The sequence below is a fragment of the Diplotaxodon limnothrissa genome, linkage group LG8 (genome assembly GCF_057381915.1).
Source record: "Diplotaxodon limnothrissa isolate DT_005_m linkage group LG8, D_limnothrissa_male_GT1.1, whole genome shotgun sequence".
Lineage (NCBI taxonomy): Eukaryota > Metazoa > Chordata > Actinopteri > Cichliformes > Cichlidae > Diplotaxodon > Diplotaxodon limnothrissa.
In genome coordinates, this window is record NC_140603.1 from 29007384 (window position 1) to 29028545 (window position 21162).

Here is a 21162-nt window from a genome sequence, read left to right on the forward strand (position 1 = left end):
TCTATGATGAGTGTGCTAATTTAAATCCCACTTGGTAGATAACAATGGAGTAAGGTCAGACTGTATAGTGTTGTTGGCGGTGAGTAAGCCCAACTGTTTTTTTTTGGGGGTTTTTTTGGAAAATAAACGAAATAAATCCTGATCACAGATCTCTGCCAACGCTTTTTAATTCTCTCAGTTCGTTATTTAGATACTGGAAAATATCAACATTCTTCAAGTCCTCCGCTTAAATGTTTGTTGTTGCTGCTTCAGTGATCTATGAGGGATCTGCTTGGTGCTTCTGGTCCAAATGTAATTATGGGAATGACTTTATTTTACTTCATTTGACAGAAAGCTATTCCACCGTGATTTTTGACCATTAGATAAACAAATGTCTCTGTAAGTGAATGAAGTCCTGATTAACAGCATTGGTTAGAATCATTTCTACAGTTTTAGTTTGAAAATTAAACAAAAAAAGGAAAATTCAGGTGGAAAAAAACATGAATTGGAATCAAAAAAATAACTGGAGAAAACTGAAATAACTTTAATGTAATGTAATATGCTTTGTTCATATTGTTTAACATACTGTCATTAAAAATGTCTTAAATGTTAACTTTTTTAAACATTTTAAGTATTTGAAGTACAAACAAACAAAAATAAACTCGAAATAAACATTCAAAACCAATGAAAACGACAAAACTACGACGACACACACAACAAAAGTTTCTCTTTGTAGGGATACCCCATATTAACCACATACGAGAGTGTTTCTATTTTAAAATATCACCAAACTGCTCATTAAAAGACAAAGACAGATGACTTTTAACCAGGAGAGCTGAGTGCACGATGCACGGGGGACTGTTGAGTCATTGCTGCTCGCATGTTTGGTTAAGCTTAGGCACTAAAATGTCTCAGATATGGAAGAGACTGTGATTTGGTTACAGACAGAACATTTCGTGATACCAAACACATGCTGGTTAGTAGCTGACAAGTTGACAACAGCAGCACATATTTTGCTGCTGAAGGCAAAAACAGCCTGTGGAGAATCAGCATCAAATACACACACAGTGACACGCTGCTAGACATTTTTATTGGGTTATTTTTCATCTACCCACAAGTTCAGTAGTCCGTGCAGTGACGACTTAACTGTTGTCTGTTTTTTTTCCTGCCAAATATTAAAACAATTGAAATAAAAGGTTCCTTGAAATAGAAAAAGAAGCTACGTGTCGAATAACAGACTTTTCATACACTGCAAAGGGGTCTTCAGAGTACCAGCATCCTTTATGTGTATTGTCTTTCTCACTATCATAAAGATTTGTATGAACATGCCTGACTTTAGTTCCCTCATTCAGCCAGCATCTACATATAAGTGAAAGTTGAGGAAAATAGTGGCCGGTGATTTCTCTCTTCGTTCAGGAAAGACTGGCTCTGATATCAGTCATCATCGAGCATAACATTTATTCAGGCAAAGGTGTAAAAGCTGTGGGCTTTACTTGAGTGGTTTCACCCTTTCTAGCAGATGTTGAACCTGCTGCAGGGATTTGAATTTCCCCTTCGGCTACAAGAGCAGATGATGAGGTCTTCAGTCAGTGTTCGAGTCCATCCTGCAGGTTTTTAATGGGACCTGGTGTTTAAGTTCTTCCACATCAAAGTGAGAACATTTTGTGCGCAGCTGGTTTTGTGCACAATAGTGTTTGATCGCAATAGGTGAAACTGTTTTAAACTGTTTTAAAAAGTAAGACTTCGTAAATTAGCTCATGCGTCAGTTCAATAAGGAAGATCTGGATCCCTCATCTTCCTGTTTGCTCGGGTGTTCAGCTGCCAGTCTGTTCTTTACATCACTACCACTTTCCCACGCTGTCAAACTCAAAGCTGTCATCATTTCATTAATCCAGTCGTTTTCTTTCCTGCCTTCTTTTAGCCAGTCAGCCTCCAGTTTGCATCCTTTATTCTTTCCCTCGTAAAGACGAGGCCTGGCGATGTCCATGGTACCCTTAAGGACGAGTTTTGAAACTTCAGTATACATAAATAAGGACCTGGTTTGAGGACTATTAAAATAGTTTCCAAGGGTAGCTCCAAAGCTAGAGACCTAGACCCTATACTGCAGGTGCCCAGTCCTAAATCCTGTCACCACTGGGATTCCATTCTGCCACAATGGATCATTGGAGTCTAATTGCCAAATACATTCATTGATTTCTCTGTCTCAATAAATCATGTTCAGTTCTTCCAGATGAACTAACAATTGCTAGTTTGCTGAAATCATTAAGTAAATGAGGAGATTGATGATGCTACTGAAGGGTTCCCTATAAACATCAAAAATAGGATTGGTTGTAAGGGATTGGACAGTCTGCCTGTAAGATCACTAATAACCCAAACAGTTACCACCATGGACTTCTTAAGGTGGAGCAGTTCACCCTTTTATAATGCGTACTGTGCTTCTCAAACATAACAACAATACAGCTGCTGCTGAGAGATGGAAAAGCACTCTGGGAAGTTTATTTCTCACTTCCAGTTTGGATAAAAAAGAAGGTAGACTGTCGGAGAGCGTTATTCACATACAGTAATGAGTGATTTAGCCGGCTGTAATTAGTGACCATAGAGAGATGGATGTCTGCTAAATGGCTAAAACAGTATTAAATTATGGTGTCATAGCACAGACGTCTTTCATAGACTAACCCATTCGTTTGGACGAGATAATCCAGTGTCTCTGAAAACTGCTAAACTACACACACGTTAATCTAGGCAGATTAAATTTATTGCACATCTAATAATATTGGAGACAATGCTTTAACATAAGAATTCCTTTGCTTTGCAGGCAAGTAACGCTAAGTTATCCGCTAATCCTAGCTTGTTTGGGCTGCATTCATAAAGTTGAATGAGAGGAACGCAGAGATGCAGATACCTGCTAATTAGTGCTAAATAATCAACTGTTGCACACATTTCTTGGACAGTCTATTCTTTGATGGCTGTTTTAATCAACAATACTATTGAATATTCACTGGGAAGTATTAGACTGTACTTAAACTATCCTCAAATGTCCAGCACGTCTGTCTCCAGTGGATCTAATTTTTCATCTTTTGAACTTTTTGACAACTATCATCTTTTGATTTGCATATTTTTCCCTTTTTTGGAGGAACGTGTCATCTCAAAGACAGATGACGTTTACTGATCTGATGCCTGGTTGTTAATGAGTTCTTCTTCCATTACTGCCACCTTCTAGCTGTAGGAGCAACTTACATCCCCCTTGTACTGAAAAACCAAAGAAAAATATATATATTCAAGAGAAAACATAGTTGGTTAAACTTCAGTATTTTCTAGCTAACTTAAAGGAAATGTAAACATTTGAAAATCATGGTTCTTCCCATCTGTACCTCAAGTTATTTTTCAGATAAACAAATAATCAATAACATGCACACGTGTATTTTTCAGCAGGTACTGTATTTAACCTGCACGGTTGCCTTAACAGTCTCCTGCAGGGCGTGAGAGGTGTTGTCCAAAATGGACATTATCTTGGCCAACAGATTTCTGGAACACTGTAAGCATGTCAAAGGAGCTTGCAAAGAAAAGCGTCTGGACTTCTTTAAGTTAACTTCTTTAACTCTGTAAGCATGTTTACTCGGGAGTTTATGAGTATTGACTTGCTTTTGGACTTAATTTTTGACTCTTCACATTTTCGTATTTCATTTTAATTTCCCAGCTCGGTGTCTTTATGCTTTACCACCTTGTTGGTTTTGTCTTTTTCATAGAGATTATTAGCAATACCAAATCAAATCAAACATCAGTGCAGAAAGGTGGCAGAAATTTGCCCTGACTGGGTCATTCAAATACTTTTGAAGGGTCACACAGGGTCGTACTATGGAACGTATCAATTCATGGGCTCTGACTGAAGGTGACGGATCAGTGCATAAACGCTCTCAGTGTCTGCATCTTCAGGAATCAAAGTAATGCTGACCTGAGCACTGGCTTCCTTCCAGATCAAGTAAAAATGGCAGCTTGTTAATCCAGTGTCTGTGCATTGCTTTAATCCCGGTCCTGGGTACACGCCAGCAAACTCTGCAAGTGAGCCTGTGGGGCTGGTTTTAGGAGCTGCCTGGCCCTGCATCATTAGTATGTGTGAAGTCACTGTAAACATTTGATTAATTGCTGAGAAGCAATTACAAGCAATTAAAGTCTTATTATGATGGCAGTGAAGGACAACGCAAGTTAATCTGGCTATCATCACGATAATTAGCTCATCATTTCCTCACCAGGCCTAATGTACAGAAAATAATAAATAAAAAGGGCAATTTTTGGTTTTCTTGCTTAAGCTTTGCTACAATGTGTGGTCATTTTAAGCAAAGTGGCCTTTGTGTTTTGGGGCATATCATTCTCGCTGTGTAAAAACGACATACCATTAAACCTCTCAAACTTCATTAGGCACACTTTGCGGTATCACTTGCAAATCTTCGCATGGCGACTGAGTGACAAAGCATTTTCTCTCTCTGTTCTGGTTCTAACCAGTCGGTTTTGTGCTTTGAGCATTTCTAGTGTGGCATTTGCAGAACAAAAAGTCTCACACTCAGTCGTTCTTTTTCTCCCTCTTTCACCCTCCCTGCCCCTCTTCTGTCTCCTTTACTCTTTGTTTTTCTTTCCTCCCCCTCTAGCAACAACCAAACTACTGGAGCTTCAAGGTCAGTGCCAATATTGTGTTTGTGTTTCAGCGTAAATCTGTGCCTCTGTGTGGATTCGTCTCTTAATAGGATAACTCCATTGTGTCTTTGCATGCCTGCTTCTCCACTGCATTAGCGCTGGTCACACGTTGGCACTCACTTCTGCATTTAACTCTTTTAACACTCTTGTGCTGCATGCTGCGACATTTCTCCCTCAGAGTGTTCACATAAGAAAGAAAAAATCCCTGCATGAATCAAATAAGTGCTTTGGTTCACTTTAAACTATGCAAGTAAGATTTCTGATATGCAATTATTGAACACAATATGCCTGTTTCATCAAATATGAGGCAAGAAAAGGTCCAGTTCAGCCTGAGAGCTGCTGGCTGGAGCTTAACTTACTGCTGCTGCTCGCTAAAATTTCCCTATAAAAAGGCACTGTACCAAGCTTGTTATTGGCTGTCTCCAGACCTGCAGATCCCTGCCTACAACTCCCATGTTGTCTGTAATTCAAATTAAGCCTGGTGTTGGTCTCTGATGGTAAAACTAAATCAATGAGAGTTTAGCAGGCAGGATGTGCAGTGGGATTGTCATTAGTGACAGAAATATGGATGAGATTGATTCTGTTCTGCAGGTTGTGCAGATGAATTATTCACCTGTTTGATTGCTGTGATAAATATTTGTTACTTGCATCATAACTGAAGCTAAGATTCCCACAGATTGAGATTTGATGTATGATATGCAAATATGTGCACGCATGTGTGGGGCTAGTTTTGCTGTGCACAGGGTTTTTATCAGCAGTCTTTAGATATATTACCTCTCTGAGTTTCTTCTGTGCAGGTAATGTAAGTGCCACGTACTTTGTGACAATCAATATTTGAGCAACATAATTAGCTGTTGCTCCATCAAGTTTTATTATCTTGTGAGAGAACTTTATCGCCAACATTTTGGACCTCATCTGTTGAAGGTAGTCTAATTCGCCAAAGCAGAGCGAGGGCTATGATAAGCAGCTGCAAGATGGTGAAGTATAGGGAGTAACTAATTCAGGACCGCCACAATAGCAATGTGGCCATCGGGGAGGTTGGTAGACAATACAACAGCAGTCCCCAACCTTTTTTGCGCCACAGACCGGTTTATGTCCGACAATATTTTCACGGACCGGCCTTTAAGGCGTCACCGATAAATACAACAAAATAAAACCAGTACCAAAACATAGAAGATTTATTCATAACACACAGGAAAAGTCCCAGGGAAACCGAGTTAACGATAAAAACCGTTAAAAACCGATTCACACCCAAGCCTCAACTCTTGTGGACCGGTACCAAACAACTCACGCACCAGCCGGGGGGGGACAGCTGCGATACAAGACAGCTGGTTTGCAACCGAAGACCAAAAGGGTTGTTTTTTTAGTAACATGGATAACTTCATCCATTCTCTGAGATGGATAAAGAAGATCTAAGTCTATAAATAGGGGTATCCCACCGAAGTAAAGTCTGTGTGTAGGAAACATGAAGTGCGATCGTGGCTCAAGAGTTGGGAGTTCGCCTTGTAATCGGAAGGTTGCCGGTTCGAGCCCCGACTCCGACAGTCTCTGTCGTTGTGTCCTTGGGCAAGACACTTGACCTGTTGCCTACTGGTGGTGGTCAGAGGGCCCGGTGGCGCCAGTGTCCGGCAGCCTCGCCTCTGTCAGTGCGCCCCAGTGCGGCTGTGGCTGCAGTGTAGCTTGCCATCACCAGTGTGTGAATGGGTGGGTGACTGAATGTGTAAAGTGCTTTGGGGTGCTTAGGGACTAGAAATTGCACTATACAAATACAGGCCATTTAAATGAAGTGTCAGATCGGTCTGATTTTCAGCCTAAGCCTGACAGGTTGTTGACAGACACAAAATTCCTGGATTCAGACTCTGAATCTTAACGACTCTGATGATATTTGCACAGATGCACGTGCACCTGTAGGCAGGGCACAAGGTTTTTAGCACCAGAAGCTTTCTGGTTTTCATTTCCAGTCCGCTTTGTTGTCAGACTTCTTTTGACCATTTGTGTTTGAGCAGCCTCAAAGGTTAACCAGCAATCTTAAAATGTATCTGCATTCATAAACGATGCTTTTATGGTTTTGGCCCGTGTAAATTTTTTGCTTTTTTTAAATTTGTGGTTAAACTCCTTTATTTGAAAAATAGTCTCATTGAAGCTTTTATGACTACAGTGATGTCTGTGTACTGATAGTGTTTTGGTTGTACTGTGGGCCAGCTGCTTGTAGATACTGCAGAGACATAATGTCTTTCCTTATCTGGACAGTTGGGTCATGAAACTGCATGATCACAGCTGCTGCAAAATGTCTCTCCCATTCTCCTTGGTATCGAGACAGTTCCCACAATAATGTTTGCTTCAATTCATCTGCATCTCCTCAACAATTATTTCTGCACGAGGTTAATCCTGGTCTCATTGTAAATTCCATAACAACCTTGATACCTGCGGGCTATCCCAGAAGCCCTGAAAAATTTGCCTTTTAGGCTTAAGCAGTCTGAAAGGCGTAGTATCCTCCATCAGTAGAGAACCCACTGATCTGGGAACCATGCATCTATGTTTTAATTTCTCTGTTTGGTCATTGTTTCTGGTCCAGCAAAGAAGTGCATAAACATAGAGTGTTTTGAAATATACTGTAAAAAGATGCAGACTTTGGCTACCATATTTGCTTCAACAGTTCATGTATTCAGATTACATACTCAGTAAGAAAAATGGTGCATTCCATCCATCAGTCCTGTCACCACAAATACACCATTAATCCTCTTACGTTTCCTTTAATACAACCAAGAGGCCAATTTAACATTTTGAGTCTAATTTCTTAACATCTAGCGCACAGATTGTCTTTAAATTTCCAGCACGTTTTCATTTCCCTTTTTATCAACTTTCAGCAGAGTTTGGTGCCTTTAAAGGCTATGTGTACTTTCTGTGCAGGCATAGGCTGTGAAGGATATAAGACTACCTCTTGGAAGTGTGAACTTTACATTTGGCGTTCTCTGTAGCGGTGAGAAAGGGATGAATGTGACCTAAAGCTGGAGCATATTACCTTCTCATGCATGGATAGATGGATTCAAAAGAGTGATTCAGACCTCAAGCGAGCAGCAGAATCATTTTCTCGTAGAAGTCTTTACACTCACGGGGTCGCCCTCTGGTGGCCCTTAGAAAGAATGAAGGTGTAGCTCTTTACACCTTGAAACCTTGCATCAGAAGGTAGTGAGGGTGGTCTCCAGCTGTGCAGTTACCCTTGGAAATACAATGGAAACTATTCTAACCTATTAACCAATTAAAAGGTAAGAAAACTACAGGTGCAGACGAGGTCATCAGATGTCGTCTTTATGGGGGAAACAGTTAAGGGCTTCAGAGCCCATGTTCGTATTTCCCTGTGATGGGCTACCCTGGCTTTTACCCAGTAACATCTGGGATAGGCTCCAGCCCTCCCAGGACCTTGAACTGATTAAGCAGTTCAAAATACAGTTTGATGACTGCATTCATCTTTTAAATACAGTTTATACACAATTCAGGAACCTTATATAAGTGTAGTTAGTAAACCTTAGTAAACCTTTAGGTGTCATTATCAGGCATCCACTCCCTTAAACGTATTTATAAGACATTTTTAATCAGGTTATTTCAGTTCAAGGTGCTTTAAGAATGATTCCCATGAAGAATAAATGTAAAACAAAAGAAAAATTCTAGTTTAAAGTAGCATATAATATTTTATTTAACATGCAGCAACTGAAGTAAATAAAATAAGATAAATAAAAAGAAAAAAAGAATAAAAAAGATTAGCTAAATGGAAGCCGTGAAGTCATTAATCATGCCCTTTTATTCTTTGTGGTTTTATTGAATGCAATCTGGACTCAGTTACACACTTAGTGACAGAAAATATTAGAGATAGGATTAGTTGACATGTAGCAAAAATCCAGAGCCAAATTTAAACCCACGCTATCACAAACACGCGGTCTGCTATCCAAGATTTTGAAAACACTCAGAGACCCCTGAGTGCGCCCTTATTGAATCCAGCCATCGGAATGAAACCTTGTTTCCGGCTGGAGTCGGAAATTTCACCAAGCGCTGGCGAGGCTGCAATGCAAATAGCATGACATGAAAGGATTAATTTGAAAACAGGCCCATTAGTGGTCATCACTCACTGCCAGCTTCAGCGGCTGTGGAGCTACCAGCTGGTTTCAAACCGAGGAACTTGCTCCCACTCTGTGAAAAATTATATAAAGTGACAGAGCGAGTTTACATCCAGCATCTGCAGACAGCGTTTGTGCCTTCAGCTGTGTTAGCACAGGCACGTTTGAAGAATGTCACTTAAGTTCAAGTGTCAGCTAAATAATAAGAAAACGGATCATTCAGGGCGAGCTGGAGTGTGGGCAGACTCCAGGTTTGTTGTGCGTCTGTTGTTGTGTGCAGTCTAATCATAGATTGTTGCCACTGTGACATCACCCATTGGTTCTGAAGCCTCGGCGTTACCATTTTGGCCCCTGCTATGTTGTTGTTTTAGAGCTAGTAGCAACCATATACAAGTTATTAGCTGAGCTTGGTTAGCAAGGTGCATAGCTGTAGAGCACAGGTATCTAATTATTGCTAAATACAGACTGATTGGACAGTCTTTACCACACAGAAAGCCGTATTATTTGTCACACAATCCAAATAAAATGTTCCAAATGGCACCAGCAGCACAAAAACCTGTTGGGAAATCTAGTTCTGTGTCTCGAATTAGTGGACATGAGGCAAATCTTTAACTTTTAAGACTTAAAAATACAAAAATGGGTTCATTATAAAAATCCTCATACACCATACAGATGGTCATATGTAAAACTATCCATAGAGGCTAAAGCTGCTTTTGGTCCCAGGCTGTGAACATATTTATTTCTGCTGAAAAGTTGGACATTTTAACATGTGAAGTATTTGGACGGACTTGGTTTTGGAGTCAACCTCATGTGGCCGTTAGAAGAACTGCAGGTCCACTTTGGTTTTTATTTTTTAGCCCTGGAGGTTGATGACTGGGTGTAATAAGTATCACATTTCCTGCAAATATGTCCAGAGGATCAGCAATTAAAACAAAAGTCACAATAATTAATGAGCTGATCTTACTAAATGAATTTCAGGTGATTTAAATTGAGCTGGAGGCAGCTGCTACAGGCGGCAGATGTTCTGTGTGAACACTCCTGCTCCTGTTTCTGGCCCCAGACAATAACTTACTCTGATGTTTGAAGTTTCCTTTAGCTTTGAATTTATAATTTTGGGTATTTTTATGTTTCATTCTTCACCTCATGCACATTTCTGTACCTATTTTGTGCATTTTGCTGTGTGTGTTTCTGTGTGTTACTAGTCTGTGCAGCCACCAGTTGTACATCTGCGTGTGCTGGCCAGGACACTCTTGCAAAAGAGATTTTTAATCTCGAGAGTCATAAAGGTTTAATAAATAAAAAAATGAATAGCGATAAATAGATTCCGCTGAGGATTTATGTGCCTCAGTTCTTCTGAGATATTAAACTTTAATAGCAAACAAAGAAAGTGTCTCCTATGAAATTAGTTTGGAATTGGGATGCTGTTTATGAAAAGAAAGAGTGCTTTTGGCCCCACAACAAACCATTTTAACCTTTAGTATATAGATGTGGATTCAAGTTCTTCAGCTCACATAATCATATCAACACTATTAATGACTAGATAAACTGAAAGTAGATGAGAAAACAAAGCAGTTTTTTCAGACTTGACAGTTGGAAAATAGAAAAATGCTCAAAGTTAAGTTGTTTTGTGGAAGAAGAATCAAATTTCTTTACATCTCGGCCATGTAAGGATCAACATGGGACTAAAATGCATTATTAGTTCCACATCAGGCTTGAATAAATTATGCATATTGAACGGACCCATGTGACCCTTACTTTCATTGAGCTTGTGTTGTGCATGTGCTAACCTAAGCACTTACTGCAGCTTACATCATCTTAACCATAAAATTACTTGATAATCTGAAAGGCATCCTTGCATACCTACTGCTGATGCAGCAAATCTGAACTCTGCTCAAGGATTTTCTGTAATGGAACAATGAGAACACTGCTGCTTTTTGAATTAAATGGGATGTGAAATGTCAAAGGATAAGGTTGAAGGGATAAAACCAAAACTAACAATGAACTTGTGTGTCTGCATGTGTGTGTGTGTGTGTCTCGTTCCTCTCTGCAGTGGAGCTCCACCGCTGTCCAAAACAGCTGTCCTCTTTACCATGAACACAGCAAACTGTAGTTTATATATAGCACCTGCACAACATTACACAAATATTGTTGTCAATACAGCAGTAAGGATGCTCTGAATTAAAGTTTCTGGCCCTGGAGCAACCTTAAAAACAAAAATCAAGGTCAGTGAAATTTTATACCTTCATTTGTAGAGAAGTTAAAGGTTGTGCTGCTAGTAAGTCCAACTCATTCACACCAGGTAGCAGTTTGCAACATGACAGAGCTGACCACGACGGCTAATATGTTCATACCCTCCCCTATGGCCACAAAATGTAGGTGTGACTGCAGGGCAGACCCAGAGTGGACTTGCGAGGTTATCTCTAAGGTGGCTTTGGAAAAACTCAGCATTCCCTGGAAGAGCTGGAGGCAGTGGCTGAGGAGAGGGAGATCTGAGAAGCTGTGCTAAGATTCCTGCCTGTAGGACCAGGACTCAGAGACCCTGCAGGATGGAGCTGATAAACTATCTTTGCTCTGTCCAGCAAAGCACCTAACCCATAAATAACCCCCAAGAAAAACACTGTGCAAGTGCAAACAGTTACTTCACTGCTTCTCTTTGCATTCACTGAACAAAGATGACACGTAGAGAGGTGTGCCTGCAGCAGGACTGCAAGACCTCACACTTCCAGGCTGTATAATGAGTCTTTGTCCAAAAAATATCTTGACTTTTTTTTTCTGAAGTCCCTACTTTTACAATTACCTAAAAACGCTGTATAGCACTACTTGTTGGTAGAGAGGAGCATTCATGGTTCCATCAGTTACAGCAAGTCGTGCAGGTCCTGACTGTAGGACAGCAGCCCCAACATCATGTTTAACTGTTGCGGTGATGTTTTTTATTAAATGTTGTTAGTTTTAGTCCAGATGGAACTCAAAAGTTGAACCTTTTAGAAGATTTGTCTCTTTTCAGTCCACAGAATATTTTTCCCCCCAATTTTTTTTTCTTTGGCAAAAGTTGAGCTGTTGTTGTTTTTCATCAGTCTCTTTCTTATGGTTGGATCATGAACTCTGACCTTAACTGAGGCAAGTGAGGACTGCAGTTCTTATTCTGGGTTCTTCTGCTGGGTGATGCGTTGATGTGCTCTTGGAGTAATTTTGGTAGACAGGCCACTCCTGGGAAGGTTCACCTTTTTTCCAAGCTTTCTTGGAATTAGCCACCTTAAATAGCTATTTTGCTAACTACATTAAGGGCCATGCCTGCATGCCTGTCTGAGGTTGCCTTTCTCTATGACCATAATGTTCTCTAAGACAGCTGTTTGTACATCAAAGTACAAGCAGAAATTTCAAGCCATCAGCCTGTATATCATCATACACTTTGCCAGTTTTCCTTCTCGTCCCATTTGTACTCACCACTCAGTTAGCATACATCTTGCCTGGACCTTGTCAGACGATTTAACATAGCCTACCAAACATATTGTTGCTTTTGGTTCAGTGAGGACTCTTTCAAAGGAGGTCAAACTTCTCTAAGAACTATGGCTCTATAGCTTACCTGGCACTATGTTAGCATCCACAGCATGTCTTTATCCCGTCTTCCTTCTCTCACCCCAACCGGTCGCAGCAGATGGCCCCGCCCCTCCCTGAGCCTGGTTTTGCTGGAGGTTTCTTCCTGTTAAAAGGGAGTTTTTCCTTCTTACTGTCGCCAAAGTGCTTGCTCATAGTAGGTCATATGATTGTTGGGTTTTTCTCTGTATGTATTATTGTAGGGTCTACCTTACAATATAAAGCGCCTTGAGGTGACTGTTGTTGTGATTCAGCGCTGTGTAAATAAAACTCAATTGAACTGAATTCATCAACTTCTGCTAACAGGTGATGTGCTCTGTCCCTGGGCCGCCTGAAGCCCTAAGACATTTAGCTTTCATGATATGGTGTCCTGAATGTTGGGAGCTCTTTTGGTCGCATAATTCCCACTATGGGCGCTGCACGCCGTTACCTAAACCCTCTTTGACAGAATTTTCTTTAAGGATATTTAACAGGAAATGGATACTGAAGCAGCAAATTAATTCATTCATAACTTATGTGCAGTTTTTCATTGCAGAATGTTCAGTGGTCAAATATTCCCACCCTGCGAGAACCACTGCTCAACAGCTAAATTCACTGTTGTGCTTTTTAAGAGAGCAATAATCTTAGAATAAATACAATTATTTTGTAACAGGCGCTCAGTTAAGTCACAATGAGGCAAAAGCATCAAATTGAAAGGCACTGGAATTATCCTTGACTATACATGAATACACAAAACAAACTATTATTAGTGTCAGACGATGTGGGAGGGCTTACGGATTGATTAAAAAAAACATCCAAGTTGAGTCATTTGCAGAAGTAGCACACAAAAATTGTCGATTAATCCACGGCTGAAAATAGTCCTTAGCAAATCGAGTATTTCCTCCTTTGTGCTATAAGTGCCCATCTGTTTGTAAAATGACTGTGCCTGTTTTCATAAAATGAAAGTGTATATTTAGGAGTATTTCTTAAAGACTTCCAGAAATCACTGAGCTTGAGAGCTGAGCATCAGAGACAGGGTAGGGACAGATGGGCACATTGTTGGTTTGGGTTTTTTCAGAGGATCGTCGACAATAAGAAATTAGAGTGACGACTTTATCCTTTAACGGGGCGACCGTGGCTCAGGGGGTTGGGAATCGCATCTGTAACCGGAAGGTCGCCGGTTCGATCCCTGGGCTCTCTGTCCTGGTCGTTGTGTCCTTGGGCAAGACACTTTACCCTACTTGCCTACTGGTGTTGGCCAGAGGGGCCGATGGCGCGATATGGCAGCCTCGCTTCTGTCAGTCTGCCCCAGGGCAGCTGTGGCTACAACTGTAGCTGCCTCCACCAGTGTATGAATGTGAGAGTGAATGAATAGTGGTATTGTAAAGCGCTTTGGGTGCCTTGAAAAGCGCTATATAAATCCAATCCATTATTATTATTTAACACAGACAGACAATAACAAATGCTCGGCTGTGCTGAAAGTGCTTGAATATCGGTGCTTAATTACATATACATCCAGCATATGTACTTTGCAAAAATAGCCTCTTTTATTTTGATATATGGCTAATCTCTCGTGTTACAGTTTGCATCTCGTGCTCCTTTCGTCATGTACGTTCACAGTAGCTCTCTCGCTGCCTCGTCTGTTTAGCTGGTGACAAACACACATGCTGGCTTTTTTCCCATTCTCCCCCTATTTGTTGCTGGTCTGCTGCCCATACAGGATTGGTTATCGCTCCTCTTCCTCTCAGGGAGACGGGGAGTCTCGCCTCCTCTTCTGATGCAATAGAAACCCCTGCAGCAGTGCACCGCTGTGCTCATGTGTGTGAGGCTGTGTATGTGTTTAATAGTCCCCTGCTATTCCCCCTTTGATGTCTCCAGCTTGCTAAATGCACACAAACATCGGTGGCGCTCGTACTGATTGGACGCAAGCAAATGGGAATATAGATTCTTATATTATATCACACATTTCCTCTCACACGCTCCCCTTGCATGAGGATTTTCAGCTCGTCACCGGGGCTGAACATGGATTCAAACACCAGGCAGCAATTGCTGCTGACAGTGTCAAAGACACAATGGAGCAGAGTGCTGCATAATTCTCCTCTTTTCATCACTCCCAGCCTCACTTATACAAATATTAATGCTGCATTTTACATCTCTTGTCCGCTTGTCTTTCTGTCGAGAGTGGCCAGAGTAATCACCGCCTATTGTCGCTTTTTCTTTGCCTTGGTGTTTAATTTGGGGCGGGGGGGGTGGACCATACTGTGGGGCTTAGATAGGGAGTGGGGATCCTACTGAAGCTGCATCCAGTATTGCACTTGTTCATCAGCCTTCTTCGTTACTGAGGGAATGATAATGGGGCCTACTGGGATTATTTTGTAACCATAGTGACGAAGCAGAGGAAATGTTTAAATATGCATACCTGGCTTTATTACATCTTGTGTTCCTCGAACCTCACCGATGTTTATCAGGTTATGTCTGTGTAGCTACTAGATTTTGTCATTTTTATAAAACGGATCAAAAATGTGCATGTTTCATGTGAACAGAAATATTTTTCTGTGGATCAGTTTTAAAAATATAACGTGTACATGTGAACGTAGCTCAAGGCTGAAGTGGCAAAAACGGCAGTTCCTTCGGTTGTCGTGGGCATGGTTGGTCTTATTATTATTATTACTATTATTAAATACATATATTATTTGTCACATAAACAATACAACATATAGTGAACATGCAGTGAAATGCTGGTGTCCGAGCTGCGGGCAGGATGCAGTCGTAGGGAGAGAAGTTCATTCATTCAGCAGGGGTCCAGAGAGGCGCTTCTCCTCCTTAAAAAGAGCCAGTTGAGATGGTCCCCTCCTGGGTCAGGTGTTCCAGGCATGTCCTCCCAGGAGGAGACCTGCTGGAGAAATTATATCTCTCATCTGGCCTGGGAATGCCTCGGTGTTCCCCAGGATAAGCTGGAGGAGGTGGTTGATGAGAGGCAGGTTTGGACCTCTCTGCTTAGGCTGACCTGCGAGTCGTCTCGGGATAGGTGGAAAAAAATGGATGGATGATTTGTTTGTTATTATTTTAGATGTTTTTCCTTTTATTGGGATGGTTGTCATATATTATAGAAAAATTATATGCACAATGCACCACACATTTCAATGGCAAATTATTAGTTTTTTGCATGATAACTTGTGATAATTTAATAATGTGTCTTTGTATTTAACAGCTTATTTCAAGCGTTTTTCTTCTTCGCTATCATTTTAGAGTTAACGTGTTCATAAGCAGCACTTAAAGGATGATAAAAGATGATTAAAGATTAAAGACAGTTTTTGATATTGTCCATAAAAAAGTAATCAAAATTTATTTTGATATGTGAGTGTTTCTTAGTTTTACACTAGTTGTTTCATTTTTTTCACCAGGAGCATCCCTGTTAGATTAGTGTCTGCTAGGAAGCTAAGTGGAATCACTGAACTGGACTTTTCCAATGTGTTATTGCCTTTAAGAACATTTTATAGTCTTTTTCTCTTCTCAGCAGTCTCGTAAATGTTTCAGTAATGAAGAGAATCATCCACTAAAACTTTTATTTTCATTCAAAGGACATTTTTTAAAGGATTTGTCTCTTTTGGGAGCCCAGAAGCATTGCAAGACACTTGTTCGTCTTTCATGAGTCTTACACAGAGAATATGGAAGACAGAGCAGTTTCCATACAGAGACATCCCCAGACTACCCGTGCCATATTTGTCCCAGTGAGCTAGCTCATCTCTAACGCATTCAGACAACTGCTTCTGTGGCCCTCGTGCTGTTTGGCTGTTGATATGATGCTTGGTGGAAAATCGCTATTCCCCAATCTGACTCGGAGAATAGCCGGAGCGTTTTCCGCCGCTAAAAGGCTTAGGAGGCCGACTGCTGCAGCGCTCCCCGACTGGCACTGCGCTGAGGCACGTGGCCAGAATCACTTATTGACACTTCACTGCCATCTGCCAAGACTGCGAGGTTTGTTTAGCAGGCTGAACTCTGTGGAAAGCAATAACTGGATGAGAACTTCCCTCTAGATTTTATGTGAAAGAAAATGATCCTTCACTTTAGGCTATATAACTGAAGTAATGTAGAGATGAAAGGCTGTATTTACACCCCAGACTTGGCCGGCTGTAGGGTTCACAAGGGTTTTTTTTTATTATTTATTTTGTAAATAAACTAAAATCGGGTCACATACACTTTGATGCTAAAGTATAAAAGCTCAGATCAAAATACTTCAAAATTGTCAATAAGGAAAATCCGAGCAGGGAAATGAGCAAAAGGCTCCCTGCTCTCATGGAGGTTTTGCCTCTAACTTGAAAACAAGTGCCCTTGAGCAAGGCAATTAACCCCCAGCTGCTCCTGCGAAGCTGCTCTGTGGGAAATAACAGAAGACTGCGGCTATATCGGGCAGCGCACCACTGAACACATCACGCGTGCTCCTCCTTCACCTGCCTCTCCCCCCTCGGGCTGTTGTTGCAAAGATGTGCGGCCTGCCGACTCGCATCTTCCAGCCGAGGCTCGTATGATGTGGCACCCAAACATGCCGTTAGGCGGGTAGGGATTGGGATGCTCTCATTTGTGAGTCTCACTGGAAAGGAATGCCACGGCATGTAGAGGTAATGTCCATGAAATTGCTGGGTCCAGGGGTGTGGCAGCTGTGTCAGGGGTGGGGGCTCTGCACAGCTGTGCACAGCTGCATCTTAAGTCAGTATCTTGTGTGTTAGCTGGTAGTAACCATTCAGAGTTGCCACACTGAGGTTTGGAAAGCATCAGAAAGAGCTGTGAATATTTTTACAGAAGCCTCTAAAGAGATCAAGGTGAGGAGCTAATGAAGCTGAAGCTCTTTTCATGCTTTTAAACAAGAATCTGGAAGTAGAGGTAAGGGTCAACTGTGCTGAATGGAACATGATATTTAGTGTAAATCTTTTCAAAAACTCAGTGAGAGGTTTTTAAGTTATAAGTAGCACGATATTGTGTTTAACTTGATTCATACTCTTAATAACACCACATGTTTTTTCTGCCTGGTATTAACTGAAATTGTTTAACATTAGCTGAACTGAGAGTCATGTTTCAGCTCGCACTGAGGTAAAAACCTCAATCTGCCATTTTCTTTCCTGCAAAGAATAAATGTTGTTTTCTATAACACTTACAAAAATGTCAAATGCACACTTGCCACCATGACACCAGAAAGGCTGTTAAAAAAGATTAAAAATCAAAATATTCACACTCTGCTCCTCACTTGATATTTTCTCTTTTTCAAACTGTTCTCTGTACCAAGAGATGGTTGTGTGGGAAAATCCCAGTAGATCTGCAGTTTCTGAGCAGCCAGTCTGGCACCAAGAACCACGCCCCCCTTCAAAGTCACTAAAAATCACCTTTCCTCTCTATTTCCTTCTACTTAGCAGGTCCTCTTGACCACTTCTATATGCCTAAATGAGCTAATTAGTGAGAAAATGTTAGTTTTAAGGAATCCTGGAGTCCTGCCAGTCATGTGACAGAGCTCGAGGGGCACCTTGACACTTGAACTGTCTGCATTCCCACCACATTCGCCCAGATCCCTGCAGAGATTCCTGCTGGTCTCTGGAGGATCACTGGGGGAGTTTTAAAACAGTAGAACAGCACAGGAATGATTAAATATGGTGCTCAGGTGGGGATAAAAGGTCAGACAGAGGTCTGAGGTGCCTTGACACAGAAATAGTTGAGCCAAAATTGATATCCAACAATAGCCAACCAAGTCACCATTTTTCCCACATCATTCTTCCATTTTAAATAATCAGGGTGATTGTGTTGGCTCAGGATTGTTGCCGTGATCATAACATCGCACAGAGTTCACCTCTCCCCGTGTTGGCAGTAGGAACAGACCTGGTGAGCAGCCAGCTGCTTGTTTATTGTCATGGAAAAAAAGACACAGCAGATGACTAATGTTTCAAGATATTAAATTGATTTCCACTTAAATTAATATATCATATTTCATGTGACAGATAAGAAGTGGCTCGTTACTGATAAAGTCAGGGAGAAAGCAGGTTTTTTAAGTTACTGCCTCATGTTACAAGCTGTTGAACCACAGACTGTGTTTCACACAGGACCGTAGAGTCCTGCGCAGGTAATGCATCATGGTCTGAATCTGGTGTTTTTTTCTTTAGTCATTAAATAGTGATAAAGCCCACACATTTCCATCTGTGCTGGTATCAAATTGTTGGTTTGGTGCAATTGAAAGCCGGGTTTACACGAGTACATTTAAAAAGACATGAGCTCAAACTGCAGGTGCCTGGAATAAACCAGGCTATCCTTTGCAGTACAACACCGAGGAGCATTTTCTACATAAAAAATGTATTAATGGAAAGTTGACAGTTTTATTCTGTAACGGCTCATATAGTCTGACAAAGGTGGAACAAGTGAAATTATCCACGTTGTCTTCCTTCAGTGATTACAGTTCAATTTGAAAGAGAAAGCCATGTGATTATGTGCACCGCCCTTCTGTGCTCATGAAATTCATTGAATCTCTCATGCAAGAAAACGTATGCACTGGATGCTTCAGCTTTCAGGGAAGACTGATGTTTAAAGCACTCTGTGTAGCTGGATCGACTTCACAGACCTTTGTGTCCATTGCAGAGTAATAAGACTCTGAGAATGCCTCCTTAAGCAAGGAGCCTGAATATATTCAAGCTAAACAGAGATAAGGACAAAATTTATTGACTGCAATCAGTCAGTCCAGTGTCTCAGCAGGGCTGGAGCCTGTCCCGGGTGTCACTGAGCGAGTAACCCATTTTATTCATATTAGGAATCATTTTTTATGTAAAACAATAGCTTATCCTTATTTTGAAGAGCTAATGCTAACAAGCTTGATTAGCAAGCTGTGTTCATGAATTGTATATGAGCAAGCCACAAACGCCTGCTAATTAGCGCCGAGTTGTAAACCATCCTTCCTTCCAGGACTTCTGCTGTAATTTCTCCAGCATGCCCTGGGGTCTCCTCCAAGCTGGACATGTCTGAAACACATCACTGTATAAACACATCACTTTATGAACACATCACTTAATAATTCATTCACAGAGCAACAACTTGGGGTTCAGTGTGCTCACCCTCTGGCCAGGAGGAGCAACGCTCTTCCACCCCTGCTGGAGCCCCGCTGCTGACACCGTTCCCAGTGTGTGTAATAATAATCATTCACAGTTTATTTGGTGTGTCCTGCACCTCTGCAGGGAGGATTCATAAACTGGTCACTTAGTTAATGCAAAAACAATGTAAGTAGTGATACACGATGGCTAAAAAAAATAATCTCTGTTGGAGTAGTAGAGTAAAGCAGCAGCTTGTCACTGACTCAGGCAGAAGGAGAACTAAAGATTATGTGGTTTGTGTATAAGATCAAGTCACTGAACTGAAACACTCTACTGTGTTTGCACTGATGGTGCTTTCTGGAGCATTTTAATGAAATTATTTCACCATTCCTGTGGGCTGCTGTGTGAAACAGACCATCCAAGAGGTTTGTGAGTCAGATTTAGTGAGTCGAATTATTGCATTTTATTATTCTGTTGGGGATGAGTTGGTACCCCGAGTATCACGGGGCCTTGTTCATGAATTGGGGGAAGAAGGAAGGAGAGACTAACTATGTAAAAATGGTAAATGGCCTGTATTTATATAGCGCTTTTTACTAGTCCCTAAGGACCCCAAAGCGCTTTACATATCCAGTCATCCATCCACCCATTCACGCACACATTCACACACTGGTGATGGCAAGCTACATTGTAGCCACAGCCACCCTGGGGCGCACTGACAGAGGCGAGGCTGCCGGACACTGGCGCCACCGGGCCCTCTGACCACCACCAGTAGGCAACGGGTGAAGTGTCTTGCCCAAGGACACAACGACCGAGACTGTCCGAGCCGGGGCTCGAACCGGCAACCTTCCGATTACAAGGCGAACAAGGCGAATGTGTTGGTTCGGCATCTGCACTGATGTGCTGATGCAACACTGGTCTGCTGTGGTGAAGAGCGGGCTGAGTGTGGAGGTGAAGCTGTCGATTTTTGTTCCTCACTCTCAGTTATGGTTATGAGCTCTCGCTAGTGACTGAAAGAAAGAGATCACAGACACAAGCGTCCATCCAGAACGTCTCCCTGGATTATGGGCGGTGTTATTGGAATGGAGATGGTGTTTCTGCCTCTAAAGTGTTTGTCAGTATGCAGGCTGAACCTTTCTCCTTCAGAACCCACACATCATTTAGCCTTTGATGCTACGCCGCGACATCAGAAATGATTTCAGTAAAGCACGAGATGAAAAGAGTTGCTTTTAATCACTTCAGTGTAAAAACGAATCACTTGGAAGAACAGGCAATAAAAAGAGCACTTGTCATAATTTCAGAATTGCTAAGAGCACTTTTCTTTGAAACATCTGATTTTTTTATTTATTTATATATCTGATTTAGCGTTATCCGACCTTTCAGAGGTTCTCTGGCTCTCTCGAGGCCTTAGCATTACACAAATCAATTTTATGTACACTTCAGATTTGAAAATTGATCACGCTTTCCATGAGATTTGAAAAATATATCACTGTGCATGTGTTTCTTTGCCCAGCTTATCACTGCAGCCAAAGTCATTTTAATGAGTCTTGTGAGGGGAGTGTGAGGGAGGAGGTCCTCTGGGAGAGATCCTGTGGGAAGCTTTATTGACTGTTACTGTGGAAAATAAAACGGCGGAGTTAAACGTACAGCCAAGCTTCACGTCTGTCTGTTAACCGAAATTAAAAGAGAAAATCTTTTTTACTCTGTTTACTCTCCTCTTTCTCTGGTGAATATACGCTCTGTTTCTAACC

General features: G+C 41.4%; 1 protein-coding gene across 1 annotated transcript in view; it reads left to right on the top strand.

Annotated features, from left to right (window-relative positions):
* Positions 1-21162, top strand: part of srcin1b (SRC kinase signaling inhibitor 1b) — an 82261-nt gene that overhangs the window by 18699 nt on the left and 42400 nt on the right. Inside the window, exon 3 of the mRNA XM_085361065.1 lies at positions 4623-4649. Within this exon, the coding sequence (XP_085217191.1) occupies positions 4623-4649 (27 nt within the window). The remainder of the gene's footprint in view (positions 1-4622; positions 4650-21162) is intronic.